The sequence below is a fragment of the Pteropus medius genome, unplaced genomic scaffold, assembly GCF_902729225.1.
Source record: "Pteropus medius unplaced genomic scaffold, Ma_sr-lr_union100, whole genome shotgun sequence".
Classification (NCBI taxonomy): domain Eukaryota; kingdom Metazoa; phylum Chordata; class Mammalia; order Chiroptera; family Pteropodidae; genus Pteropus; species Pteropus medius.
In genome coordinates this window covers 936,792-959,676 of record NW_024349519.1, presented here as the reverse complement: position 1 = coordinate 959,676, position 22,885 = coordinate 936,792, and the positions used below count along the sequence as shown (strand labels likewise).

At 43.5% G+C, this 22,885-nt stretch overlaps 1 protein-coding gene and 2 pseudogenes across 6 annotated transcripts; 1 reads left to right on the top strand and 2 right to left on the bottom strand.

The window, feature by feature from the left end:
• Positions 1-430: 430 nt before the first annotated feature.
• FAM186B (family with sequence similarity 186 member B) lies at positions 431-22,745 on the bottom strand. 6 transcript variants are annotated; one of them, XM_039882103.1, is made up of 9 exons: positions 22,534-22,745; positions 14,740-14,874; positions 13,652-13,877; positions 10,443-10,625; positions 6,672-8,346; positions 5,994-6,186; positions 4,353-4,531; positions 3,465-3,650; positions 431-775 (listed from the first exon to the last, which is right to left on the bottom strand). In XM_039882103.1, exons 2-9 carry the CDS (start codon positions 14,833-14,835, stop codon positions 634-636), a joined length of 2,880 nt encoding a protein of 959 aa, XP_039738037.1. In that variant the 5' UTR covers positions 14,836-14,874; positions 22,534-22,745; the 3' UTR covers positions 431-633. The 6 variants fall into 6 exon arrangements, with proteins under 6 accessions (XP_039738037.1, XP_039738039.1, XP_039738040.1 ...); XM_039882105.1 differs by having other exon boundaries at positions 22,616-22,699; XM_039882106.1 differs by lacking the exon at positions 22,534-22,745 and adding an exon at positions 14,946-16,858.
• On the bottom strand, positions 17,894-18,012 carry LOC120618719 (uncharacterized; annotated as a pseudogene).
• On the top strand, positions 18,707-18,824 carry LOC120618814 (uncharacterized; annotated as a pseudogene).
• Positions 22,746-22,885: the final 140 nt, after the last annotated feature.

Below are 22,885 nucleotides of genomic sequence, written 5' to 3'. Positions count from 1 at the left end.
CCAAATGAACTAACAAAAACAGTCTTAACTGAACAGACAGACAGTTGCCAGAGATGGCCTCCTTAGCCCACTCCATCTAGATTTGGAACCTCCATGTCTCCATTACTGCCACTTTTGCCATCACTCCACAGAGACTTACTCACCTTTGCCTCCTACCTAGTGACACGTGGCTCTGACTTGTACTTGACATCCCCTTTTGTTTTTATTTTCTGTGCTTTCATGCTTCATCAGTATTGCAGTTACTTATTTGCTCATGTCTTTGATTAACTGAAGAATTACTGACCCCTACTATGTGCCAGGCACTAATCATGGCCGTCTCAGCTTGTTGGCTCCCAAAGGACAGGTGCAACAGTTGGGGAATCTTCTCTGATTGGTGTCCAGGTGGTCATTGATCCAGTTCCAAAAATCATTTGGGGAGGTGTGCGTTTCGGCAATGAGACAGAACATTTAAAAAATAAACACACTTCTGTTTTATTAAAAATATACAGTTTGGGGACTGAAGGAGGAAAGTTGAGTTTCTTAAAGTTCTAGGACTACTTAGCAACACCTATGGTGTTTGTTTCAAAACCCCAGCTAGGAGCCTGCATTTGGAACAAGTTCCCAGGTGATTTTAGTCATCCTAAAGTTTGAGAGTCACTGGCTAAGGGATGGAGTGGGGTCTCGATCCTTCTGGTTTTTTAGGGTTCCAGGGAGGCACTCGCTTGGCTTTTTATGAACAAGTTTAGCTGACTCATCTGAGGGTTCCCGGCATTCCTTTCTTTGGGTTGCTGAGGCACTGAAAGAGTTAATACAGTTAGAGGTGGAGGAGCAGCTGAGACAAGGCCCTAGGATGTTAGTGCTCACCCAGCCCACTCAAGAGCTTCCCAGGTCATTTCTGGGACACCAGTCCAGGGCTGGGACCAGACTTGACCCGGACATCGAACTGCTTAACACACATTTCTGCTACATCCTAGGGGCTCTGCTTCTCTTCTTGTGAATCTGCCTCTCATTTCACCTCACAGAATACTTCCCTCTTCCTTCCTCTTACTCTTCCTTGCTCCTTCCTACCCATCCATGTTTCTTCCTGTCCATCCCCTTTTCAGAAACCAAGTTATAAGCACTCTCCTCTGTCTGTAGCATGTTGGACGTCTGTGTGAGTCTGCACTGGCTGCATCTCAGTGCATGCATGTGAACCACTGTGAACCTAACTGTACAGGAACAGGCCCTAAGCAAGGGAGGACAGTTAGAGTAAAGGTTAAGATTCTTCTCCAACTTCAGATAGCATTTGGTGTGTGCAGACATGTAGCTATCTTACCTGTTAGACAGAGGGCCCAGGGGAGACGCTTGTAAGGCAAAGCAGAAAAAGATCTTGCAGAGGGAGGTCCAAGGGGCACAGTCTTCCTAGTGTCCCAAACCACAGAAGGGAGATAAATGGCCCTTCCCCACATGCTAAGAGGACACAGATGAGACAGGCTGTCTCATCTGTCAGTGCCAGGCAGACCAGGAAAATGGGGAAGTTAGCATGAGGTTGGTCCTAGTTATAAAACTAAATGGTGCTGTGAACTGGACAGCATGGTGAGGTTGGCAGGATTACAAAGAGGTGAGTGACCTGAAACCACACAGCAGGTGAACTTGAGGACTGATGGGGGGCCAGGGGCAGGCAGCCAAAGAGAAGGTGCACTTTTGGGAGTGAAAGCAGAGTGTGTCTCCAGAGGGACACACACAGAGCACTCACAAAGAAAGCAGCATGACCACCCCACCCCCACACCTCAAGGCAGCAGTAGCCTGGACATCAGCAGAGAACTCTCATTAAAGAGTGGTAGATTCTCATGCCACAATAGCGAGATCCCAAGACAACTCGGCGCTCCAACACTGAAACGTTGAGGACCAGCGTGACACGCAGGTAGGCGGTGCCAACCTGGGAAGTGAATAAAGAAGACAGAAGAAGCAGACCTTTGCCTCTCTACTTGGTAGTGAGATAAAGTGAATAAACTTGTATAAAGTTGGAAAAAGGGGAAGAAAATTGTATTTGCCTAAATTCCCCTGGAAAGAAGCTGTCTTTGCTGGGAATAATATTTTGATAAGTGCTTAAGCCTGAAGCTGAGATCCCAGTGGAGGCCTGGGTATGGGTGGAATAGCTCTGTGTGAGATAAGAAGGAGTTTTTGAATTTTGCATGTTCTACCAAAGAGAGAGGGGAAGAAAAGAGGCTGCTGTTTGGTGCTATTCACTATGAATTCCTTTCTCTATCACCCCCTTAAATTTCCAGAAAGTTACATTACGAAATGCTTGAGGTCAAGTGGAGTGTGTACACTTGATATTTATGTGCACATGTTTATCTGTGGGGGAAGAACAAAGGGATTGGGGGCCTCAGATTCAAACAGAATGCCAAATAGAGACACCACCATGAGGGCACCTTGGGCAAGTTTAGCCAAATCTCAGGGCGGGGAGGGCCCTAGTTGACTTCCGGGTTACTGAGTTCTGCTACAGTATTTGTTGTTTTGGTTCTTAATTAATTGTGTGTGCTATATCGAGATCAACTCACAACAATAACACACACACACACACACACACCCTTGGAAACTCTCCAGAAACTGAAAACCAGGTATCTATGTAAGAGGTGAACTATAATGCTAATGTCCAGCTGGGACTTTCAGGCTCACTTCAGAATGGAAGCATAGCCAAGGACCCGCCTTCTTTGATGCTGCCATGCTACTCTGTTTTACCCAAGTCCCTTTCTGGAGGATGGCAGCTGCACCAGCATCTTATAGCTCTTGGTTCTGCTTAGGTCTAAGACTGGCAGGCATCAGTACCTTCTCCTTGTCAAAGATCTTTAACTGGGGCAAGGCCAGGAACACAAGAGGCTCCTGGGATTGGCCATCTAGAAAGGCCCTTTGAAAGAGCCTTAAGTCTTCAATAGTGACAACTTCAAGCCAAGAGAGGGAAAGGAGAGTTGAATCTTCCTAATCAGAAAACCTAAGTGCTTGTTGGCCTACTGAGTCCTGCCTCCCTCCCTGCAGGTGCTCTTCCCAGGGACAGTTCTTGAAGGCCTTAAGGCCTTAAGGAAATGACAATGCCAAAGACAGGCCCAGGCCCAGGTCTCAGGTTTATCATACGATTCTTGGTCTCCCTCATCTATCCATCTTAAACCTGGCTTTCCTTGAGAACAACCCCCAGACCTAGGGGAAGATACACCTCTTGAGCAATTCATGTGCAAGTGGGAAGGAAAGACTTCTATAGTGATCTGAGACACCATGGAAAGTCCTTTGAGAGAACTAGATTGGTATTGGCATAGGGAGACAAGCTGATGGCTGACGAGGCAGGCAAGCACCTCTCTGTGATGTGGCACAATAAATGAGGTCATCCGCAATGTTCAGAAAGAGACCTCTTGGGCTGCTGGACAGAGATAGTACAGTGTGTACTCTGGCCCCGGCCTTTGTGGGCAGGTTTCCCTGAATCCAGATTAACCACCCAAACTGCATCTTACCATGCCTTGAGGGACATCAAGCTTTTATGGTAGGAGGAATGTACATCCAATGCCAACAGCCGGGGAACATCCGGGCACCCTCCTAGCTGGTCCCAGGACAGGCTGGTCGGGGTCTTCTTTTCTATTGGGTGACTGGAGGAGGCCACATCAGTCTTCCAAACGGCCTCCATCTCATTGCACTGTTGGCTGGAGTAGGGGTGGAAAATGTTAAAAGAGACAAGGAGTTAGACAGACAGACAGAGGGATTGAGAAGCAACAAACTCTCCAGGACCACAAAGCCCAAGACACTGGGCCTTGTTTTCTTCCCTTAAGTAGTTGTCACTGTCCTCCATGTCACCTCTCTTCCCTTTAAGTCTCACCTCCCAGGGGCTCCTCTGGCTGAGAAGCTACTGGAAGAGGCTCCCCAGGCACATGTCCTAAACCTGGCAATACTAGAGTGGGTGTGGATATGAGTCTTTTTGGCTGCCCAGAGGCTCACAGTGTCTCTTTTTGAGCCTAGGAGGTCACATGGTGGATATAATCAGGTTTGTTTGTATGGATGGACCAACAGCGGATGGACCAACAGCAGGTAGACCAATGCTCAGGGTAGAAGTGATTGTAAGTTCTCAGCTGTGGGTCCTCAAGATTCTTTCAGCTGCATAGTTTGGAACATACTTGGTCAGGCTGGCCCCTGAAGCCCATATAACCACCACACACATGCACACTCCCATTTGGGCCAATGGCTGGAGCTGAGCAGGGAAGCTGAGAAGACAGGTGCCTTGCAACTCATGAGGTGAGCTTTGCCTGTCTTTGCCCTGAAGGAGCTGCCAGCCTCCTCAGTCTGGTCACCCCTGCTCCCTGCCTCCCCACTCCTCCAGCTGGCTGCCCCCGTGGCTTCCCTGTACCTACCGGGCCATCCACAGGGGCACACGTTCCTGGTGCTTGGATTGAAGATGCTCTGGGAGCTGCTTGCAGGAGAGGCCACTGGAGTAGGCACGCTGGAGTAAGGATGGGGGCGGCTTGCTCTTCCTTGACTTTAGGGAGGTGACTACAGGGGTGTGCAGGTGAACGTTCCACTCCAGTTGGAGCTAGAGAAACCAACAGAAAGGCATCGGAGAGACAAGAAGTTATCCCCTCTCTAGGGTGGGAGGAGGCATTGCCTAACTCAGGGCTGAACAGAGAGAGTGAGACCCAGGGAATCCTTCTAATTAGAAACTCTTGGGACTCTGGGTCTCGAATTTCCTAGAAATTCCTTGATTTCTTACTTGTTGGGTTGGTTCCTGTTATCTTCTTTGCTGTGGAGAACCTGGACAATGGGCAAAGCAATAAAGAATAAAGCCAGAAGAAGCCAGAGCAGCTGGAACTCCTGAGAGTACTCACAGGGTGCATGACGTGGGGCCAGGTTGTGCCTGGAATGCTCTGGGTATCTTTTATCCGGCCCCAACTCTGGCACTGGACAAAGAGCTGGGGAACCCTCAGAGCCACTGGGAGAACTGTCATATGGTCCCTTTGACACGTATAGGAGATGATCGGTACTAGTATAGGTGATAGGAAACTGAGTTGGGAGATAGCTCCATGGCTAAGGCTCTTCCAACTGCCTGCTGCTGACACTTATAGAGTCCCTCAGCACACTGCTTCCCATAGACTTAGGCCACTGCTGTTCAGGACTCGGGGTTATCTTAGGGGAGATACCAGCAGGTTCTGAGTCACTGCTGTGGGATTCTCCAGTCCCTACATGCCATGGGCTAGTCCCCTGGGGATCATATGCTTTTTCTGCCCCAGTAACTGGGAAAAGAGTGGAGGAAACTGAAGCCAGTTCTCAGGGAGTAAAAATAGGTCAAACCCAACAAACTGGGACTCAAAATGACTTTGAACTCTCAACAGCAACACCAAAACCTATAAGGCAATGATCAGTGTCTTCAAAATTGTAAGAGAAAATGAATTCTAACCTAGCCTTCCATATCCAGGCAAACTGTCAATTAACAGTGAGGGTGTATACGAAGTAAAGATATTTTCAGACAACCAAGGTCTCAATGATTTTACCTGCCAGGTACCCTTTGTCAGGAAGTGACTGGAGGAGGTGCTCCATTAAAACAAGGGAGACCTGGCATCTAGAAATTAAGGAAGCTGTCCCCAGAGAGAAGCAAAGTGAGTCTCCAGCATGAGGGTGAAGAGGACACCTGTGGCCGAGCCTGGAGAGCAACCAGAACCTACAGGAGCAGGGCAGAGAGACGGACCTGGGAGGGAGAACCTCAGTGCAAAGTTGGGATTGCGGGGTCCAGATACCTTCCTCCTCCAGGAGAATCTTTCTTCTGTAGCTCTTTTTGAAGGTCCCTCTCTACTGAAGGTCTCCATATATGGATACTGGAAAGCTGCCTTTCCTTACACTCAGGCCGCCTCCTGCCTTCACCTCTTCCTGGCTCAGAGGCTTCAAACCTGCTCTCTTATTTACCATCCCCCCACCCCACATTCCTGTCCCCATCCCTACTGGGCCCACTGACTCCAGGTCAGTCAGTGCAGGAGGCCCAAGTCACCAGGAAGGAGGCCCACCTTGGGGAACATGGTCACCATGCTGCTCAAGCACTCTCGGCGCTTCTCCTCCAGCTCCTTCTGTTTGTTCATCATGGCCTGCAGACGAAGGTCCTGCAGGCGGTCAGTGTTCTCCAGGAAGATGTAGAGATTCTGGGCCTTGTAGGTAGTCCCCGTTTCTCGCATGGCTTGTATGTGGTTGATTACTTCTTGTCTGGGGAGAGAAGACAATCATTTACTGGGTGAAGGGCTCTCCTCCTTTCCCCAAGTCTTTCAACCAGAGATGACTTCACAGTTATAATTCCTGGGAGCAAAAAGAGAAGCAGAGGTTGGTGGGAGCTCAGGAAAGCAGGAAGCAGAGAAGTTGGAGGTGGTATCAGGTGTGGAGCCTTGGGGCTAGGCTGGAAACAGGAAGAAAGCAGGGAAAATGGAGCATATTAGGAGGGTTATGGACAGAGGGTAGGAAGAGAGGAAGAAATAAGGAAGGGGTCTTAGAGGAAAAGCCCAGTACAGGAGAGTGATGTGTAGGTACCCCCACCTCCCACGCCTTCAGGGTTGCCCAGGGCCTCAGGGGGACCTTGTCCAGGCCTGGAGTGACTCTCCCCACCCCATGCCCCTCCTCTCCTCTTGGGTTTTGGCTTTGCCTGCACATCGCAGTGGGTGTGGGTAGGTGCTGGGTGGGTGCCAGGGAGGACCTACCGGAGGCTCTGGAAGCGTCTATAGAGGATGTACTTATGGCACAGGCTCCACAGTCTGAGTGTGTTCAGCTCCATGGTGGTGGTGGTGAGCTCCAGTGCCTTCCGGCGCAGGCAGTGGGGCAGCCCCCGCTCAGCATCCTCACTAAGGAGCTGCAGATTCTTCCTCAGAGCATCCATGTCCATGTGGTATACCTTCTCCTTCAGACTTACCGGGGATATATGCAGAGATATATGCAAAGGGGGCTGGGTCACCTTTCTGTCAGATTCCCCTGTGATAGGAGCGGAGGCTGATTTCTTGGGCTTTGTGAGAACCTGGCAGGTCCATGGTTTCTGGGTAAAATCAGCTGAACTCATGGTCCTCTGAGTTCTGGGGATGGGCTGCTGAGTATTAGGGGACCTAGGCAAGCGTGGCCTCCTGCCTTGGCGTGCAGATTGGACCCGGCTTGGGGGAGGTGCCAGTGATGCCTTCTCCAAGTCCCTCCATCGACTGGTAGTCACGAAGATCATCCTCTCCGCATCCTTCCTTGGCTGCTCTGTCTCCCTCCGTGGGCTCCCTTCCTCCTTTTCTGGCTGGGTCAATCTCTGCTGCTGCTCCTTTGCCACCTCCTCCATCTTCCACTGCCGCAGCTTCTCCTGGTGCTCCTGCTCCAGCAGGGCCCACTTCTTCTGCCGCTGCAGCCACATCTCCTCCTCCTCCAGCCACTGCTGCCTCCGCCTCTCCCAGCTGAGTTCCTCTTCCCGGTGCTCCGAGGCCACCTTCCTGGAGCTCTCTGGGGACAGCTCCTCCCTAAAACAGGATTTAATTTGGAGTCGTTCTTTCTCCTGGGCTGCTTCCTGGAAGAAGTCCTTCTGGTCTCTGACTTTGTGGCCTAGGCTCTCTGCCACTGGTATTTCCCATTTCTTAGGAAACTTGTGATCCACCGAAGATGGCAACATAGGCTGAAGACTTTCAGCATCCTTACTGCTGTACATATCTGCGATCCTCGAACGCATGGTCATGGTGGAAAGTGGATGATATGCTGAAGACCTAGCACCACTGTCCCCAGCCATGGCCATGGGACTTGGGGAAAGTGGTGAAAACAATTGCTCCTCCTTCTTGGGTTCCTGTTGGGTTTCCTCCATGACTGGTTCTTTCTTTGACAGGGTCTCTTCCTCAGGGGTGCCCAGAGAGTCAACAAAGATCTTGGCCTGGTCTATGGCTTGATCTCTCGCAGACTGAGCCTTCTTCAGCTGGAACTCTAAGGCATGCTTTATCAGGAGAAGATCATGGTACTTCCCCCCTAGAATTTCTACTTGCTTTAGTAGGGCATCCCTCTTACTCTCGAGGACCTGGAGAGATTGCTGGAAGTATAGCCTCTGGCTGCTTAGTTCTTTAGTCATCTCTGTTTTCATGTGCTTGTACTTGGTCTGCAGGCTCCTATTCTCTTTGTGCTGGAGGATCAAGGCTTTGTTGAGGTTCTCCACCACAGTGGACATGTACCTGATGGCCCTGACCTCCCCCTGGTTGAACATGGAGGAGTCTAGGAGCTCCTGTAGCATGGACTTCACCTCAGAGACCCTCGTGCAGGTAGTTTTATTGTCCTGGAGCATCTGCTCTGGACTCAGTGGCTGAGGGTAGGATGTAGATTTTTGTGGGCTTTGTTCCCGCCAGCCTTGCCAGAAGGTATGTTTAGATACTAAGAGAAGTAGAGAGAACAAAGACAATAAGCTCCCATGGGTCCCAAGGATTATAATACCTCTCCAGACCCTGCTTGGCCAAATTCCCATCCAGTCCCCTTAGGACTTTGGCAAGAATAAGGAGCTGCGGCTGTATGTGAGGCCAGGGAAGATGTTGTCAGGAGAGATCTCTGCCAGGCTCACAGCTTGGCCAGGGCTTACCTGTCAGGGCCTGGCAGCTCTGTAGCACCTGCATGACCCAGAGGGACCTAGAACTATTCAATCCAGTTCAACTCAATTCAACGTACTCCTGGTCCTCCATATTTCCCTGGAGTAGAGTTATTTTTTCTAATCATGCTACTTCCCAGCCTCAATATCTGTGTTTTCCAACTATCTGATCTGGAGTCTACCTGACACTTAGACTCCAGATCAATTGGGAAGCTTTATTTCCCTTTCTTGTTATCACTGGACCATGTTCATAGAGGATTTATCACATGGTCCTGTAACTGTTCACGTGTTTTTGTTTTTAATGACTAATGTCTTTTTCCAATTGGGAGTACAAACTCCTTTGATACTTTGATGAAAACAGAACTTCTCTCCAGGAAAATGCACATAGACTGTGCACTCTGTGTTCACAGACCTCCGCTCTTCAGAGCTGGGTCATGGTTGTAGTTGTACCCCCTTAGATCTACCATGTGTAGGGCTGCTGGAGTGATTATCTTGGAGCATCCATTCATTTGCCTAGTCAATGAACATCAATGGCAGAAAAAGACATTGCCTAACTTTGAATAAGGGCTAAAGGAAATATGGAAGTTAAATGACATTGACGTCATGCTAGCATCAATCTAATATTGTCAGAGAGGCCATATGGCCTAGTGGTTCAAAGCTTGGATTCTGGAATCAGGTAACTTGGGCTTGATTCCATCCATACCACTTGCTCTGGGCAAGTTTTTGAACTTCTCAGTGCCTCTGTTTCTGAAAAACGGGATAATTATAGCATCTACTTCATAGGACTTAATTAAAAGCATGTTTACTGCTGAGCACAGTATCAGGTACCTAGTGAATGCTCAATAACCAATCCCTAAAAAATAAATAAGACACAGCCTTTGCCATGTAGGAGTTTGTAATCTAGCAAAGAAATAAGTCAAGTATACAACTAACTATATTTGGAGAAATAATATGGTCAGGATTGTAGGAGAGATTGTCCCTGCTCCCACGTTTCCTTGCTTCCTCCCTCCCCCAGCTGTGGACCTTGCTTGATGATAAGGAACTTGACTGTAAGAGTCAATGGTAAAATGCTAATGTTAGCTATTGTTTATTAAGCCCTGAGCAGATTCTAAGTATGGTGCCAGATGCCTTGTACCAAGGGGAACCTTGCAAGTGGGCAGCATCCTCCTTATTTTGTATAAGAGGAAAGTGAGGTTCAGAAAGATGAAGTCACTTGCCCAAAGTTACATAGCCAAAAACTGGTACATGAGACTCAAACTCAGGTCTGTCTGACTCTGAAGCTCATGCTTTTGAATAAGAATAAGAAGCCAGAAAACCTAAGTGTGATTTTGCCACAGGCTTTCTTTGTGGTCCTTTCTTCGAGCTTTAGTGTTCTCATCTATAAAATGTAGGAGTTAGATAATCTCAGGTCCCTTTAGTGCTGATAGGAGTAAAATTCTAAGGTTGAATCTTGTTGACTGACAACTTCTAGAACAGCCAAAATCGAGAAGGTTCTGGAACTGTTGGCTGAGTCTCACCAGACTTTTGGCTCTGTGGCTGGGTTTGGAGTAAGGAAAGGATGTTCCTCAGGCTCAAGCTACACACTCCAGCCTTTCTGGCTTTCTAGCCTTGCTCCTCAGAACCTGCATGAGGCCACAGCTCCAGGGAGCACCAAAAGAAGCTATTTCCACATCACCCCTTCCTCCAGCCCTGAGGGACAGCTCAGAACTGCTTAGTGCTCAGCTTGGGTTCAACTCTCCAACCCCTCACCCCTGCTAATCCATCTCAGATAAAGCTTTTGTTATGAAGGAGAGTCAGAAAGACCCGCATGGACTCTGATGTGTGACTTCTTCCCCTGAGATGGCATCTGCTCCACTCAACCCACCTCCCAGGTACTGCTGGAACCTACTTTGTGCCCTTTTCTTTTGTCCTTCAATGAGAGTGGAGCAAAGGGAAATGAGAGACTCGATGCCTCCTTTGGTGGTGATGAGGGACAGAGGTAACACCTTCTCCATCACCTCAATCCATTCATCCAGGTCTTCTTCTTCTTCCTCACTCTTCCTGTTCCTGATCTCATAGGTCAGACTGTCACCTAGAGAGGGAGTAAGAGGTTTAGGCTGAGAACGATCTATCCTCTAGGGAACCCCAAGCAGCCCTATAGCACAGGGGTGATACTAGCAGGCTTCGAGGTCAGACTGGTTTTACCTCTTACTAGCTGTGTGATGTCGGGCATGTCGCTTATTCCCTTACGCCTCAGCATCCTCACTTGTAAAAGGGTTGGGTTGGGATTAAATGAGATAATACATGTGAAATAATCAACATGAAGCCTGCCATGTAGAAAATATGTAACGGATATTAAACAATATTGTTATACTATGAGGCCAGGGATGTGTCTGCCTTGTTGTCGCTCTATCCCCATTGCTTAGTCCAATATCTGGACAATTAAACTACTTAACTGGAGTCAACAGTCCTGCTTAGTTCTTGGGGACAGCTGAAGCATCACTGAACTGAGCTTGTCAGGGGCAGGACAGTGTGAGGGGGATGGGGTACATTTCTATGCCACCTTCCTCCAACATTGCAGCATCCATCATAGCTCACAGTAGACTGAGGTCTTGTTATGGGATAACTCTGATCTTATCAGAGGTATCATCTGGCTCCAGGGCTACTTACAGCTGGTCCACACTCAAATGGCTATACCAGTTTCTTACAGCTAGTATCAGTGCTGTTTGGCCCAGTGCCCATGCAATAGGCATCATTCAGTACTATGAATACTACCCTTGGGTTCCACTGTAAAATAGCTAATGTGTGCCACCAAAAAACTGTTAGAACTAACAAATGCAGTAGAATTGCAAGACACAAAATCAGCATACAAAGGTCAGTTGCATTTCTATATGCTAAAAATGAACAATCTGAAAAAGAAATAAGGAAAACAATCCCATATATAAAAGCATCAAAAACAAATGAATACTTAGGAATAAATTTAGGCAGGGAAGTGAAGGATCTTTACACTGAAAACTGTAAGACATTGATGAAAGAAATTGAAGACATATTTAAGTGGAAGGATACAACGTGTTCATGGATTGGAAGAATTAATATTGTTAAATGTCCATACCCAAAACCACCTAAAGATTCAGTGCAATATCAATGGCATTTTTCACAGAAATAGAAAAAACAATTCTAAAATTTACATAGTTTCTGCAGTAAAAAAAAAATGATCAACAAAACGAAAAGGTAACTTACAGAATAGGAGAAAATACTTGCAAACCATATGTCTGATAAGGGGTTAAGATCCAAAATATATAAGGAACTCATACAATTTAATAGCAAGAAAACAATCCAATTTAAAAATGAGCAAAGGATCTGAATAGACATTTTTCTAAAGAAGACATACAAATGGCCAAAAAATACATGAAAAGGTGTTCAACATCACTAATCAGGAAAACGCAAATCAAAACCACAATGAGAAATTACCTCATACTTGTTAGGATGGCTATTATGAAAAAAAAGAGATAACTATTGATGAGGATTGTAGAAAAGGGAACCCTTCTGCACTGTTGGTGAGACTGTAAATTGGCACAACCATTTTGGAAAACAGCACGAAGTTTCCTCAAAAAATTAAAAATAGAATTACTATATGATCCAGCAACCCCAGTTCTGGGTATACATCCAAAAAAAATGAAATCACTGTCTTTAAGAGATATCTGTATGGCCACGTTCAATGAAGCATTATTCACAAGAGCCAAGACATGGAAACAACCTAAGTGTCAATCAACCAATGAATGGATATAAAATGTGGTATAACGGAATATTTCTTGGCCATAAAAAAGAATAAAATCTTGTCATTTGTGACAACATGGATGGACCTAGTGGGTGTGAAATAAGTCAGGGAAAGACAAATACCATATGACTTTACTTATGTGTGGAATCTAAAAAACAAAAACAAAATAGAGAACAAACTGATGGTTGCCAGATGGGAGGAGGATTGGAGCCTGGGTGAAAAAGATGAAGGGCTTAAGAAGTACAAATTGGCAGTTATAAAATAGTCATGAGGATGTAAAGTACCGCATAGGGAAGATAGTAATATTGTAATAACTATGTATGGTGTCAGGTTGGAACTAGACTTACCGGCGGCAGTCACTTCATACCTTATATAAATGTCTAACCACTATGCTGTACACCTGAAACTAATACAATATTAAACGTCAACTGTAATTGAAAATTAAAAATATTTAAATGTGGTACATACAATGACATACTGTTCTGTCATAACAAAGAAGGAAATTTTGCCATTTGTAACAACATGGATGGACTTCCAGGGTATTAGGCTAATGGAATAAGTCTGACAGAGAAAGACAAATACTGTATGATCTCATTTATACGTAGAATCTAAAAAGTTGAACTAAGAGAAACAGAGAATAGATTGGTGGTTACCAGAGGCTGGGAAATGGGGTACATGGGGAGACATTAGTCAAAGGGTACAAACATTCAATTGTAGGATAAATAAGTTCTGAGGAGCTAAAGTATAGCGTGGTGACTGTAGTTAACAATACTACATTGTATACTTGGAATTTGCTAAGAGAGTAGATCTTAAATGTTCTTATCACAAAAAAGGGTAACTGTGTGATGATGGATGTGTTAAGTAACTTTATTGTGATAATCATTTCATAACATATGTATATTGAGTCATCACATTCTAACTTTAAATTTACACAATGTCATTTGTCAATTAAATCTCAGTAAAGGTAAAAAAAAATTATAAAGAAAATAAATTCGCTAGAGTGGGTTTGAATTTAGTTCACATCTTTCTAGAAAATGAGATATCATAATGGACCTGTGATTTAAGCTTCATCACATGTGGCAGCTAATGTCGCAATCTGTTACGTTTTAGACAATTACATGTTTGCTGGTCTGGGGAGTGGAGGTGATATGTTGTGACATGAGTGGGAGAATGTTTCACTGGAGAGACACTGTGATACGTCTTTTGCTCCCTCGGCACCCTCCCCTCCCAGAGAAGGCTGACTTAGGGTGGGGAAAGGAGGAGACTGAAAGAGCTGGGACTAGTGGTGTCTCCTGGGGAAGACACCTGCCCTCAGGACTGCACCTAGCCTGCAAACTCACCCCAGTCACCCAGCCAGCGGAGAATCTCATACAAATGCTTCTCTTTAGTCTTAGCATCTTTAGAGAAGGAGGCTATTTTCTCCAGCAAGATGAATCTGTTCTTGCCCTTCTGCTCCATCTGGTGAGATTTTGCCTTTTCTTTAAAATCATATCCTAATTCTTCCTGGAATCGGTCGATGACACAGTTGACATTGTCCAAAATGTCTGAGAGCTGGGAAGAAATATCCTACAGGGAAGACGGCAGATTGTAGTGTTTAGAGGTGTGAACACTGAAGCCAGATGAAATGTCCTAGTCGTGTGATCTTAGACAAGTCATTTAATGTCTTGGTGCCTCAGTTTTCTTATTTGTAACGTAGGGATCATTATAGTATCAATGTCATAGGGTTTTTGTAAAGATTAAGTGAATTAATATTTCTCAAGCACTTAGGACACTGCCTAGCACATAAAATAAGTAGCTCTTATCACTGTCATTTTAATGATTAAGACCAGGTCAGGGAGAGAATACTAAAAATCCATAGCAAAACTTTCTTCAGAATTTCAGAATTTGCTGGGGCCTTTTGGACATCTCTCCTCACAAGGATCCCGAGGAAACAGACTGGAAAAATGAGGCCCTAAGAAACCCTCAGGATCAGAGTCTCCCACAAAAAAATACACTAGAGGTTCTTGAGCCTGGTGATTCCAGCCTTTGGCCATTTTCCTGAGTTCTGAGGGCTCCGCTTGAGGGATTCTGAAAGGTTGCCAAGAACAGACCCCAAATCATGAGCTCTGGGCCCCACATCCTGCCCTGCTAGGACCCACCCCTGTGTGTCTCTGGGCCATCCTGGGGTTTCCATGGGCTGTTCCCTTCCTGGGCCCAACCCTGACTTGGGAAGGGGTTGGCAGGAGGGACATGATTGACTCCAGCCGGCCTTGCAGAGGCCAAGTGTAAGAGGTGGATATTTTGTAGTAATCTGTCTGCAAACCCAGCTTGTTGAGAATCCCAGGATCCCCAAGGGCCCACAGGTAGAATCTTTCCCAAATCTGGGATCAGCCCCCAGCCTCCACATCAGACCCCAATAGAAGGATAACTTTCTCATCTCAGAGATTACCTCCTGAGCTCGAGTTAGCTGGGCAGCCTCAATCTTCGAGATGATGGCTGTCACTGATGTGGGGGTCACCAACTGTGGAGGCTTGTCTTTCTCCATTTTGGATCACTCTATCAGTCACAAAGATGTCTTGTGTCTCTAGAACACAAGCCTGGACATGTGATATTGGCCGCTTTGGGATTAAGGGCTCTGGGGCAGCTCCTGCGTACCTTCGACTAGTCACAGCTCCCCGTAACTGCCAGACAGTGGGTTCCAACTGACCTTCTTTTCTCCAGTGACATCATCAGTTTGATTGGAAGAATGACTCCCTGTCACCTATCTGCTTGATTATCTAGCCTTTTATCTATTACCTAATATATATTAACTTGACCTGTTGCTTTTCAAAAATCATTAAATATTTTGCTCCCAAACGAAATGTTAATGGCTAAAAATAGGAAAAAGCAATTAGAAAAAATTCTCTTCCCAGTGAGAACTTTTTAAAAATTAGAACCAATCAGTAATTAATGGGACTGTGTTTGGATTTGCACCAGATATCAAGGCTCAGTCAACTCTTTCATTTACTGAAGGTGATCATCATTGCAAGAGGCCTTTTTAAAACAAATAGTTAAAATGGATATTGTTGTAGTCCCAGGACCTAGAACTGTGCCTAGCACATAGTAGGCATTTAATAAACACTTGTTGTATGAATGAATATGTAAGTACAATTTCATATACATACATGCAAATTATTCTTCTATGCTACTGAAAAGTAGTCCCATTTAACAGATAAGGAATTAAACATTGTAAGTTTAGTTCTTAGCAGTGCCATAGCCACTTAATAACTTGTCATCTGACACCTACCTGTCTTTTACATACTATCATTCACTCACTCTAAGTTAATTCTTTCATTGCCTCATTCACTCAACAAACACTTACTGGTAACATTCTATGTGCCAGGCATAGGACTAGGTGCTGGAAATACAGAAACAAGTGAGACCTGATTCTCTTTGAGGTACTCATACCCTCGTTTATGGATACCTGTCTATCTATACATCTGGCATAGGATGGTCCTTTAATCTCTTAACGATTTCAGCACATGTTATAGTTTGTGAATAACATTCATCCTTATAAACATGTGCAAGCTAGTTATGGCTCAGAGGAGTTAGGAGATTTTAACTCCTAAAGTTACAGGCTGGGAGGTACAGAGCCAGGACTTCAGCCTGGCTTCTTGACTCCAAGTCTAGGGTCCTTTCCTTTTTTTCTCCCTTTCTCCTTCCCCACTACCTCTCTTTCTCTTTCTTTTAAACCCAATCATATGATAATTAGATTACACATAAATGCCTAAACAGCCAATTAAAAGATAGAGATTGTAAGAGTCAATTAAAACCCAAGACTCAACTATGTTCTGTCTACAAGAAACTTTAAATAAAAAGACACACAAAGGTTAAAAATAAAAGGAAGGAAAGAGATAAACCATACTGATACTAATCAAAGCTAGAGTGGTTATATTCATATCAGATTTTGGAATAAGATATATTAGCAAAGATCAAAAGGGAGGGACTTTCCATAATGATAAAGGTGTCAATAAATAACATTGAATAACATAGCTTCAAAATACATGAAGCAAAAAACTTACAGAAGTGAAAGAATAAATGGATAAGTCCACAATTATAGTTAGAGATAGCAACACTTTCTTACAGGAATTGGGTATCAATAGAAGAAAATAAGTAAGGATATAGAGGTTTTGAAAAACTCTATCAACCAACTCAATTCAATTGACATTTATAGAACACCTCACCCAACAAATAGCAGGACACATTTCCAAATACATATGGCACAATAATCTGGGCTGTAAAACAAATATCAGTAAACTTAAGATTAGAATTATACATAATATGTTCTCTGAGCACAATGGAATTAAACTATAAATCAATAATTGAGAGAGATCTGGGAAATTCCCAACTATCTGTAAATTAAACATACTTCTAAATAAATAAATAAATAAATAAAAATAAACATACTTCTATATAGCCCACGAGTCACAGAAAAAATCATAAGGAAAATTATGAAATATTTTGAGGTGAGTGAAAATGAAAACATGACATATCAAAATTTGTGAGATGCTACTAAAGAAGAAAAACTTAGAAAAGTTAGAATAGAAACTCAAACTAAGCAGAAGGAAATAATAAGGATAAGAGTAGAAATCAATAAAATAAAAAAAACAAAAACAGGAAGTCAGTGCAATCAAAACTTGGTTCTTTGAAAAGATTAATAAAATTGACAAAACTCTAGCCAAATTTTACCAAGAAAAACAAAAAGAAGACACAAATTATCAACAATAGTAATGAGATAGGAGTCATCACTACCGACTGCAGTGAGAATAATAAGGGAATATTATGAAAAAAACTTTGTCAATGAGTTGGTAAATTGGATCAAGTGGACAAATTCCTTAAAAGACAATGTATCAAAGCTCACTAAAGAAGACAAAACCTAACAAGCCCTATATCTATTAAAGAAATTGGATTTGTAATTAAAAGTTTTTCCCTCAAAGAAAACTCCAGCCCCAGATGGCTTAATTGGTGAATTTTGCCAAACATTTAAAGAAAAAATAATACAATGCAATTCTATACAAACCTTTCCAGAAAACTGCATGGTAGGGAACACTTCTCATTTTATGGGATTAGCATGACCTTGCTACCAAAGCCAGACAAAGATATTATAAAAATAAAAATCCAGTATTCCTTACAAACATAGACATAAAAAGAAATGAAATGGAAGCCCGACTGAAAAAAAATTGTTTGCAAAACATATGTTTCATAAAGGATTTGTATCTAGAATATATAAAGAACTACTATAACTCAATAACAAAAAGAAAAATAATCCATTTTTTAAAAGGGGTAGAAGATTTAAATAGACACATCACTAAAGAAGATATACAAATGGTAAATAAACACATGAAAAGATTGTCAACATCATTAGTTCTTAAGGAAATGTAAGTTAAAACCATAACGAGATGCCAAGCTGGCAAGGAAGAGTTAGAAAATAAAAAGTGACAATACCAAGTGTTGAGGAGGATATTGGGAAAATAAAACCCTCATATATTACTGGTGAGACTGTAAAATGGTACAGCTGCTTTGGAAAACAGTTTGGCAGTTTTTTTTCAGATTTCTTTTTTAAATTCTTACAGCACCTGGTATTCCGAGGTAGTCTCTTATCCAAGTACTAAACAGGCCCAACCCTGCTTAGCTTCTGAGATCAGATGAGATTGGGCACGTTCAGAATGGCATGGCCGTAGACAGTATGGCAGTTTTTTTAAAAAGTTAAATATGCATTACCATACAACCCGGTGATCCCACTCCTAAGTAATGAAAACATATGTCCACACAAAGACCTATACACAAATATTCATAAGCAATTCTATTTGTTACAGCACAAACTTGTAAGCAACCTAAATGTCTATCGACTGGTGAATGGATAAACAAATTGTAGTATGTCCACGCAATGAAATATACTACTTCGCATTAAAATGGAATGAATTACTGATACATGCAATAACATGGATAATTTCAAAAGCATTATACTAAGAGAAAGAAGTCAGACACAAACTACTACAAACTGTATGATTCCATTTATATGAAATTCTAGAAAGGCAAAACTATAATGATAGAAAGCAGATCAGTAGATACCAGGAGCCAGACAAAGAGGAAGAGACTGACTGCAAAAGGGAACAAACGAAGTTTCTGAGTGAAGGAAATGTTTTATGTCATGATTATGGTGGTGGTCACAACTGTATACATCTGTGAAAATTCACTGTATTGTACACTTAAATTGGTGAATTTTATTATATGTAAACTACACCTTGATAAAGCTGATTTTTAAAAATGTAATGTTTTATAATGCCTATGACTGTGGAGGGATTATGCGCAGATAGTGCAAGGGACTAGAAGTTAGTCAGGAAAGTATTGGAGGGTGTAAGAAAATAACCCTTTCTGTCTACGGCCATGCCACCCTGAACAAGCCTGATCCCGTCTGATCTCAGAAGCTAAGCAGGGTTGGGCCTCGTTAGTACTTGGATAGGAGACCACCTAAGAAGACAGGTGCTGTAGGCATAAAAAATAAAAAATAAGGGATTGTAAGATGACAAGGTCCTTGCAATCTGTGAGGTCAACCAAAGGTTGCCTTGCCTAAAAAAATGAAAAGAACCCTTCCTCTTTTTTCAGGTGGTGAGTCTTCTCTACTTTCATTCCCATTTCCTTGGGGCTAGGATGCTCCCTCTTCCAAACTCCTCTCCCATGCATCTCTGGGCCAGTAGCAACACCTTCACCACAGTCCAACGGCCACACTTCGGTGATCACTAGCCCAGGGGAGATGTTCGTAAACTTTTTTTAAAAACACAGTGAAACCCCCTTTCCAAGTAAAGCTTTTTGTAGAACCTTGCTATCTAAAACAGTTAAAAGCAATATCTTATTAGAATACATTTATAAGTTCTACTTCATGATAGCTCTGTTATAAAATCATCCAATGTCAACAAGCCTGTTTCATGAACCCCAAACTTTGATATGTAGGACATTTGAGTGTATATATTTTTGAACTACTGTTTTAAAAAGTTAAAATATATTTAAAGTTTCTAGGTAAAAATGGTAGATTGAACACATGTATTTAATTTTGCTCTACTAAAAATACACTAAAACTATAGCAAGGGATTTTGTAAAGGCATAAATCCATAAGGACCGGGAAACAGGACAGGAGATAAGAGCCAAATACTTTAGGAAACTGGAAAGTATGTGGATAAATAGTTACTGACTTAGACTAGAGAGGGATGGATCCTAAGGCAGCAGTGGGGTAACCATATGCAAAATGGTACCGGTTGTGCCAGACTGCTCACCGCCCTGAGAAGGAAGTCCTAAAGATGCTGACATCAGAGGTTCCCTTCATTGAAGCTTGTAGCTGACAAGTCCCACCCATGTACCTGAGCCCACAGAACACAAATGCTACCAATAGGCTTTTTGGTAACTTATCCTCAAATATGAACAGACAACTGAGGAAGAAAAGAATCTAACATGAAAGAGACCAAAACAACATAAGAAGAAATTTAGACAAACATGTGATTAGGCAGAAAGAAGAAAACTTAAATAAAACTACTATTAATAGCTTCAGAGATTAGATAAGCTATTGCAACTCTGAAACAAAGTAAGATGGTTTTTTTAAAAAAAGCAATATTCAGAGAATAAAAATAAGATGAATAATAAAAATCTTTAAAATATTGAAAACTCAGTAGAAGTTCTCTTAGTAGAAGAATGAGAAGATAAAATTGAGGAAATCTCCAAGAAAACCAAGTAAAAAGATGGAAAAGAGAGAAAAAAAAAAGAAATCAGAAGGACCAGTCCAGCAGATCCATCATCTGAATTATAGGAGTTCCAGAAAAGAAAGAACAGAGAAAATAGAAGGGAAGAAATCATCAATGGAATGATTCAGGATTATTTCCCAGAAGTGAGGGGCACTGAGTGTCCAACACAACAAATAGCCTCTCACCAAAATATATCACTGCCATTTCAGAACACTGGAGACAAGGAGAGGTTCAGAGACAGGGAGAAAGTCACAGGATTAGGAGTTAAAAGGCTTCAGACTTCTCAAAAGCAATGATTGAAAGCCAGAAGGTAATGTTTCAATGTCTTCAAAATTCCTAAGAAAATCAATTCCCACCCAGTGTCAGAGCAGAATAATGGCAATGTCAAACATGCAGTTTCAAAACAATTTACCACCTCCTTTCTTAGGAAGCTTCTGGAAGATGGTCTCCACCAAAAATAGAGAATAAATCAAAAAAGAGAAAGACATAGAATAAGGCAAATAAAAGGTCCAACAAAGGAGACAAAGAAAATGCCCAGGAGGATGAGAAAGGAGATGCCAGGTTGCCAGAAGTACAGCAGAATAGAGGATAAACACTCAGATTGGAGCAGGTCAGAGGCTCCAGCAGAGACGTCTTCAAGGTGAAATTGGTAGAGTATCTGCTATATCTAGATATTCTGAAAAGGATTTAGACAACAGGGGGAGATTTTGAGACAGATTTTGTGATAAATACATAGAAAACTAAACAAATGAAAAAACAAGATAATTATTAATTTCAGGAAAAGAAGCTGTGTAGGAAAGGGTAATCAAAGTTTTCTATACAGCTCAACTCTGAACAGCATATGTAGTCACTGTATTGTAAGAACTAAAAATTGAACTAACAAAAACTAAAAACTACTTAATTAAATTAGGCAGACAGGAGATGAGAATGAGGTATAAGCAAGGGGTAGGACGGGAGGAAGGGAAAATCTCCTATTATTTGTGGGGCTGGACAAGACAATAATATAGACTTACATACTAAATGTTTTAATGTTATAAATTAAGCTAATTGTTAAATAAAATATCTGCTAAACTCCTCACTTTACAAATATACCTTTTTAAGGACCTGGAAGGCCAAGTTCTAAATTAAAATTTTTGGAAACCTCAGTTCTGCACTAGAAAATAGCAGCCCCCAGCTCCTGGCTCTTGCCTGACCCCTCACCCCGCTTCCCTCTGCCTGTGCCTCTGTCCTTTATGAGAGAGCCTCAGGCTCCTGCGGATACCCCAGCTTGTGCTCACATGTCTTGCAAAAAGCTGCCCCTGAGCTACCCCTCAGGCCTAGGGATGCCCACACCATCAGCAAGGTCTCCCTGGGGAGGAGAGATCCAAGAAAGAAGCTGGTACAGGCCCAGGAAGCAAGCTGGGCAGGGAATTCCAGGGTCTCATATATTCAAAATATGGCCTATGAGGAAGTAAATGGTCTTTGGATGGACACATCTCCTTGGATTCCTGTATGGGGAGGGGACAGCTGGAGGACGTCCAGAGATAGGAAGAACAAAGCCAAAAAGAAACAGCATTGAAAACCCGAAGAGATGATGGAGTCAGGGCTCTGCTGTTTTTAATAAATCTTCTACAATTTTTTTTACTCTTTAAAACAGATGTCTATGTATTCTAAGAAATACCTCATAGAGAAAATAAAAACTTTAAAAATAAAAAGTGATTGATAAAAGTTTGTGGAACCTCTGAACCACTTCTGCTATGCCTAAAGATCTCAATAATGAAGTTTGAAAACCACAGGACTAGGCCCTTGTGTGAGGCTATCTAGGTATTGTGATGAAAACCACAATGAAGTAGCCCCCAAGAATGAATCCCTTTTCCTTTCCTCCCACCTGTCACCTTTAATTTAAGAGTTCTACTTTGTGTTGGTTGTTTTCCTACCTCTCCCAGTCTAGACTCAAAGCTCCTTGCAAGCAGAGACCCAGTTCAGAATTCTTTGTACCTCCAGAACCTAGCACAGTACCCAGCACAGAATACAGGCTCTGCTATGTGTTGATGGATAAAGGAAAAAGGAAGCATCTTTACACAGGCTTTGGAGGGAAGGTGTTTGATCCTTTTCTACACCTGGAGCCTGGAGCCCTGTCAGTTACGAGCCCTGAGTCCTTAAGCATATTCATTAAATAGCTTTAGGTTATAATTCCCATATCTGCCCAACATAGTATTTATCTCATATCTTTAATTCCCATAAAAGATTGGGTCCCTGCTCTAAATCTCAAAAAGTTAACTTCAGGGTAACGTGAGAAGCACGTGTACGCCCCACGACAGCAGGGATTTTGGAGGATCTGCTTTTTCCCAGCTGCTGTATGTCCAGTGCCTGGAACAGTTCCTGGCACATACAGTTGCTTAACAAATAGTTGTTGGGTTAATGAATGAATTAAAAAGTACTAAAAATAAATACGCGTCAAATAAAAACACTCTCTGTGAAGTGAAAGATACCCCTATATTCGATCCAGCCCCTGGTCCTGCTATCGAGCGCGCGGGATCTAGTCGCTCTGAGCGCCGTGCAGGGCGGACGCACCAGCTAAGCCGCGAAGACTGGGAAACTGCAGGCTGAGATCTGGAGGCGGCGGGTGGCAAGGGCGGGAAGGCAAAAGAGTTGCGGGCGCGCGAAGAGCCTGCCTGCGACCAGGGCTCTGGCTCCTTGGGCCGTCGGTCAGAGCCCGGAGCAGGTGCGCTCCGCCCCCCTGTGGGCGGGCCCTGAATTCGTCGGCGCGGAGGCGGGTCCTGGCTCTCCGCGCCGGGGGCGGGGCCGGGCCCGGGCGCTCCGGGCCGGTGGAGGGCCGGGCTG

Excerpts from the sequence above, each read along its gene's own strand:
- FAM186B (XM_039882103.1), bottom strand. The coding sequence starts at position 14,835 with ATGGAGAAAGACAAGCCTCCACAGTTGGTGACCCCCACATCAGTGACA. Across the intron at positions 3,651-4,352 it reads GTGCCCCTGTGGATGGCCCG|CCAACAGTGCAATGAGATGG; the intron begins GTAGGTACAGGG and ends CCCCTACTCCAG. Across the intron at positions 776-3,464 it reads TTGATGTCCCTCAAGGCATG|TGCCTCAGCAACCCAAAGAA; the intron begins GTAAGATGCAGT and ends TAACTCTTTCAG.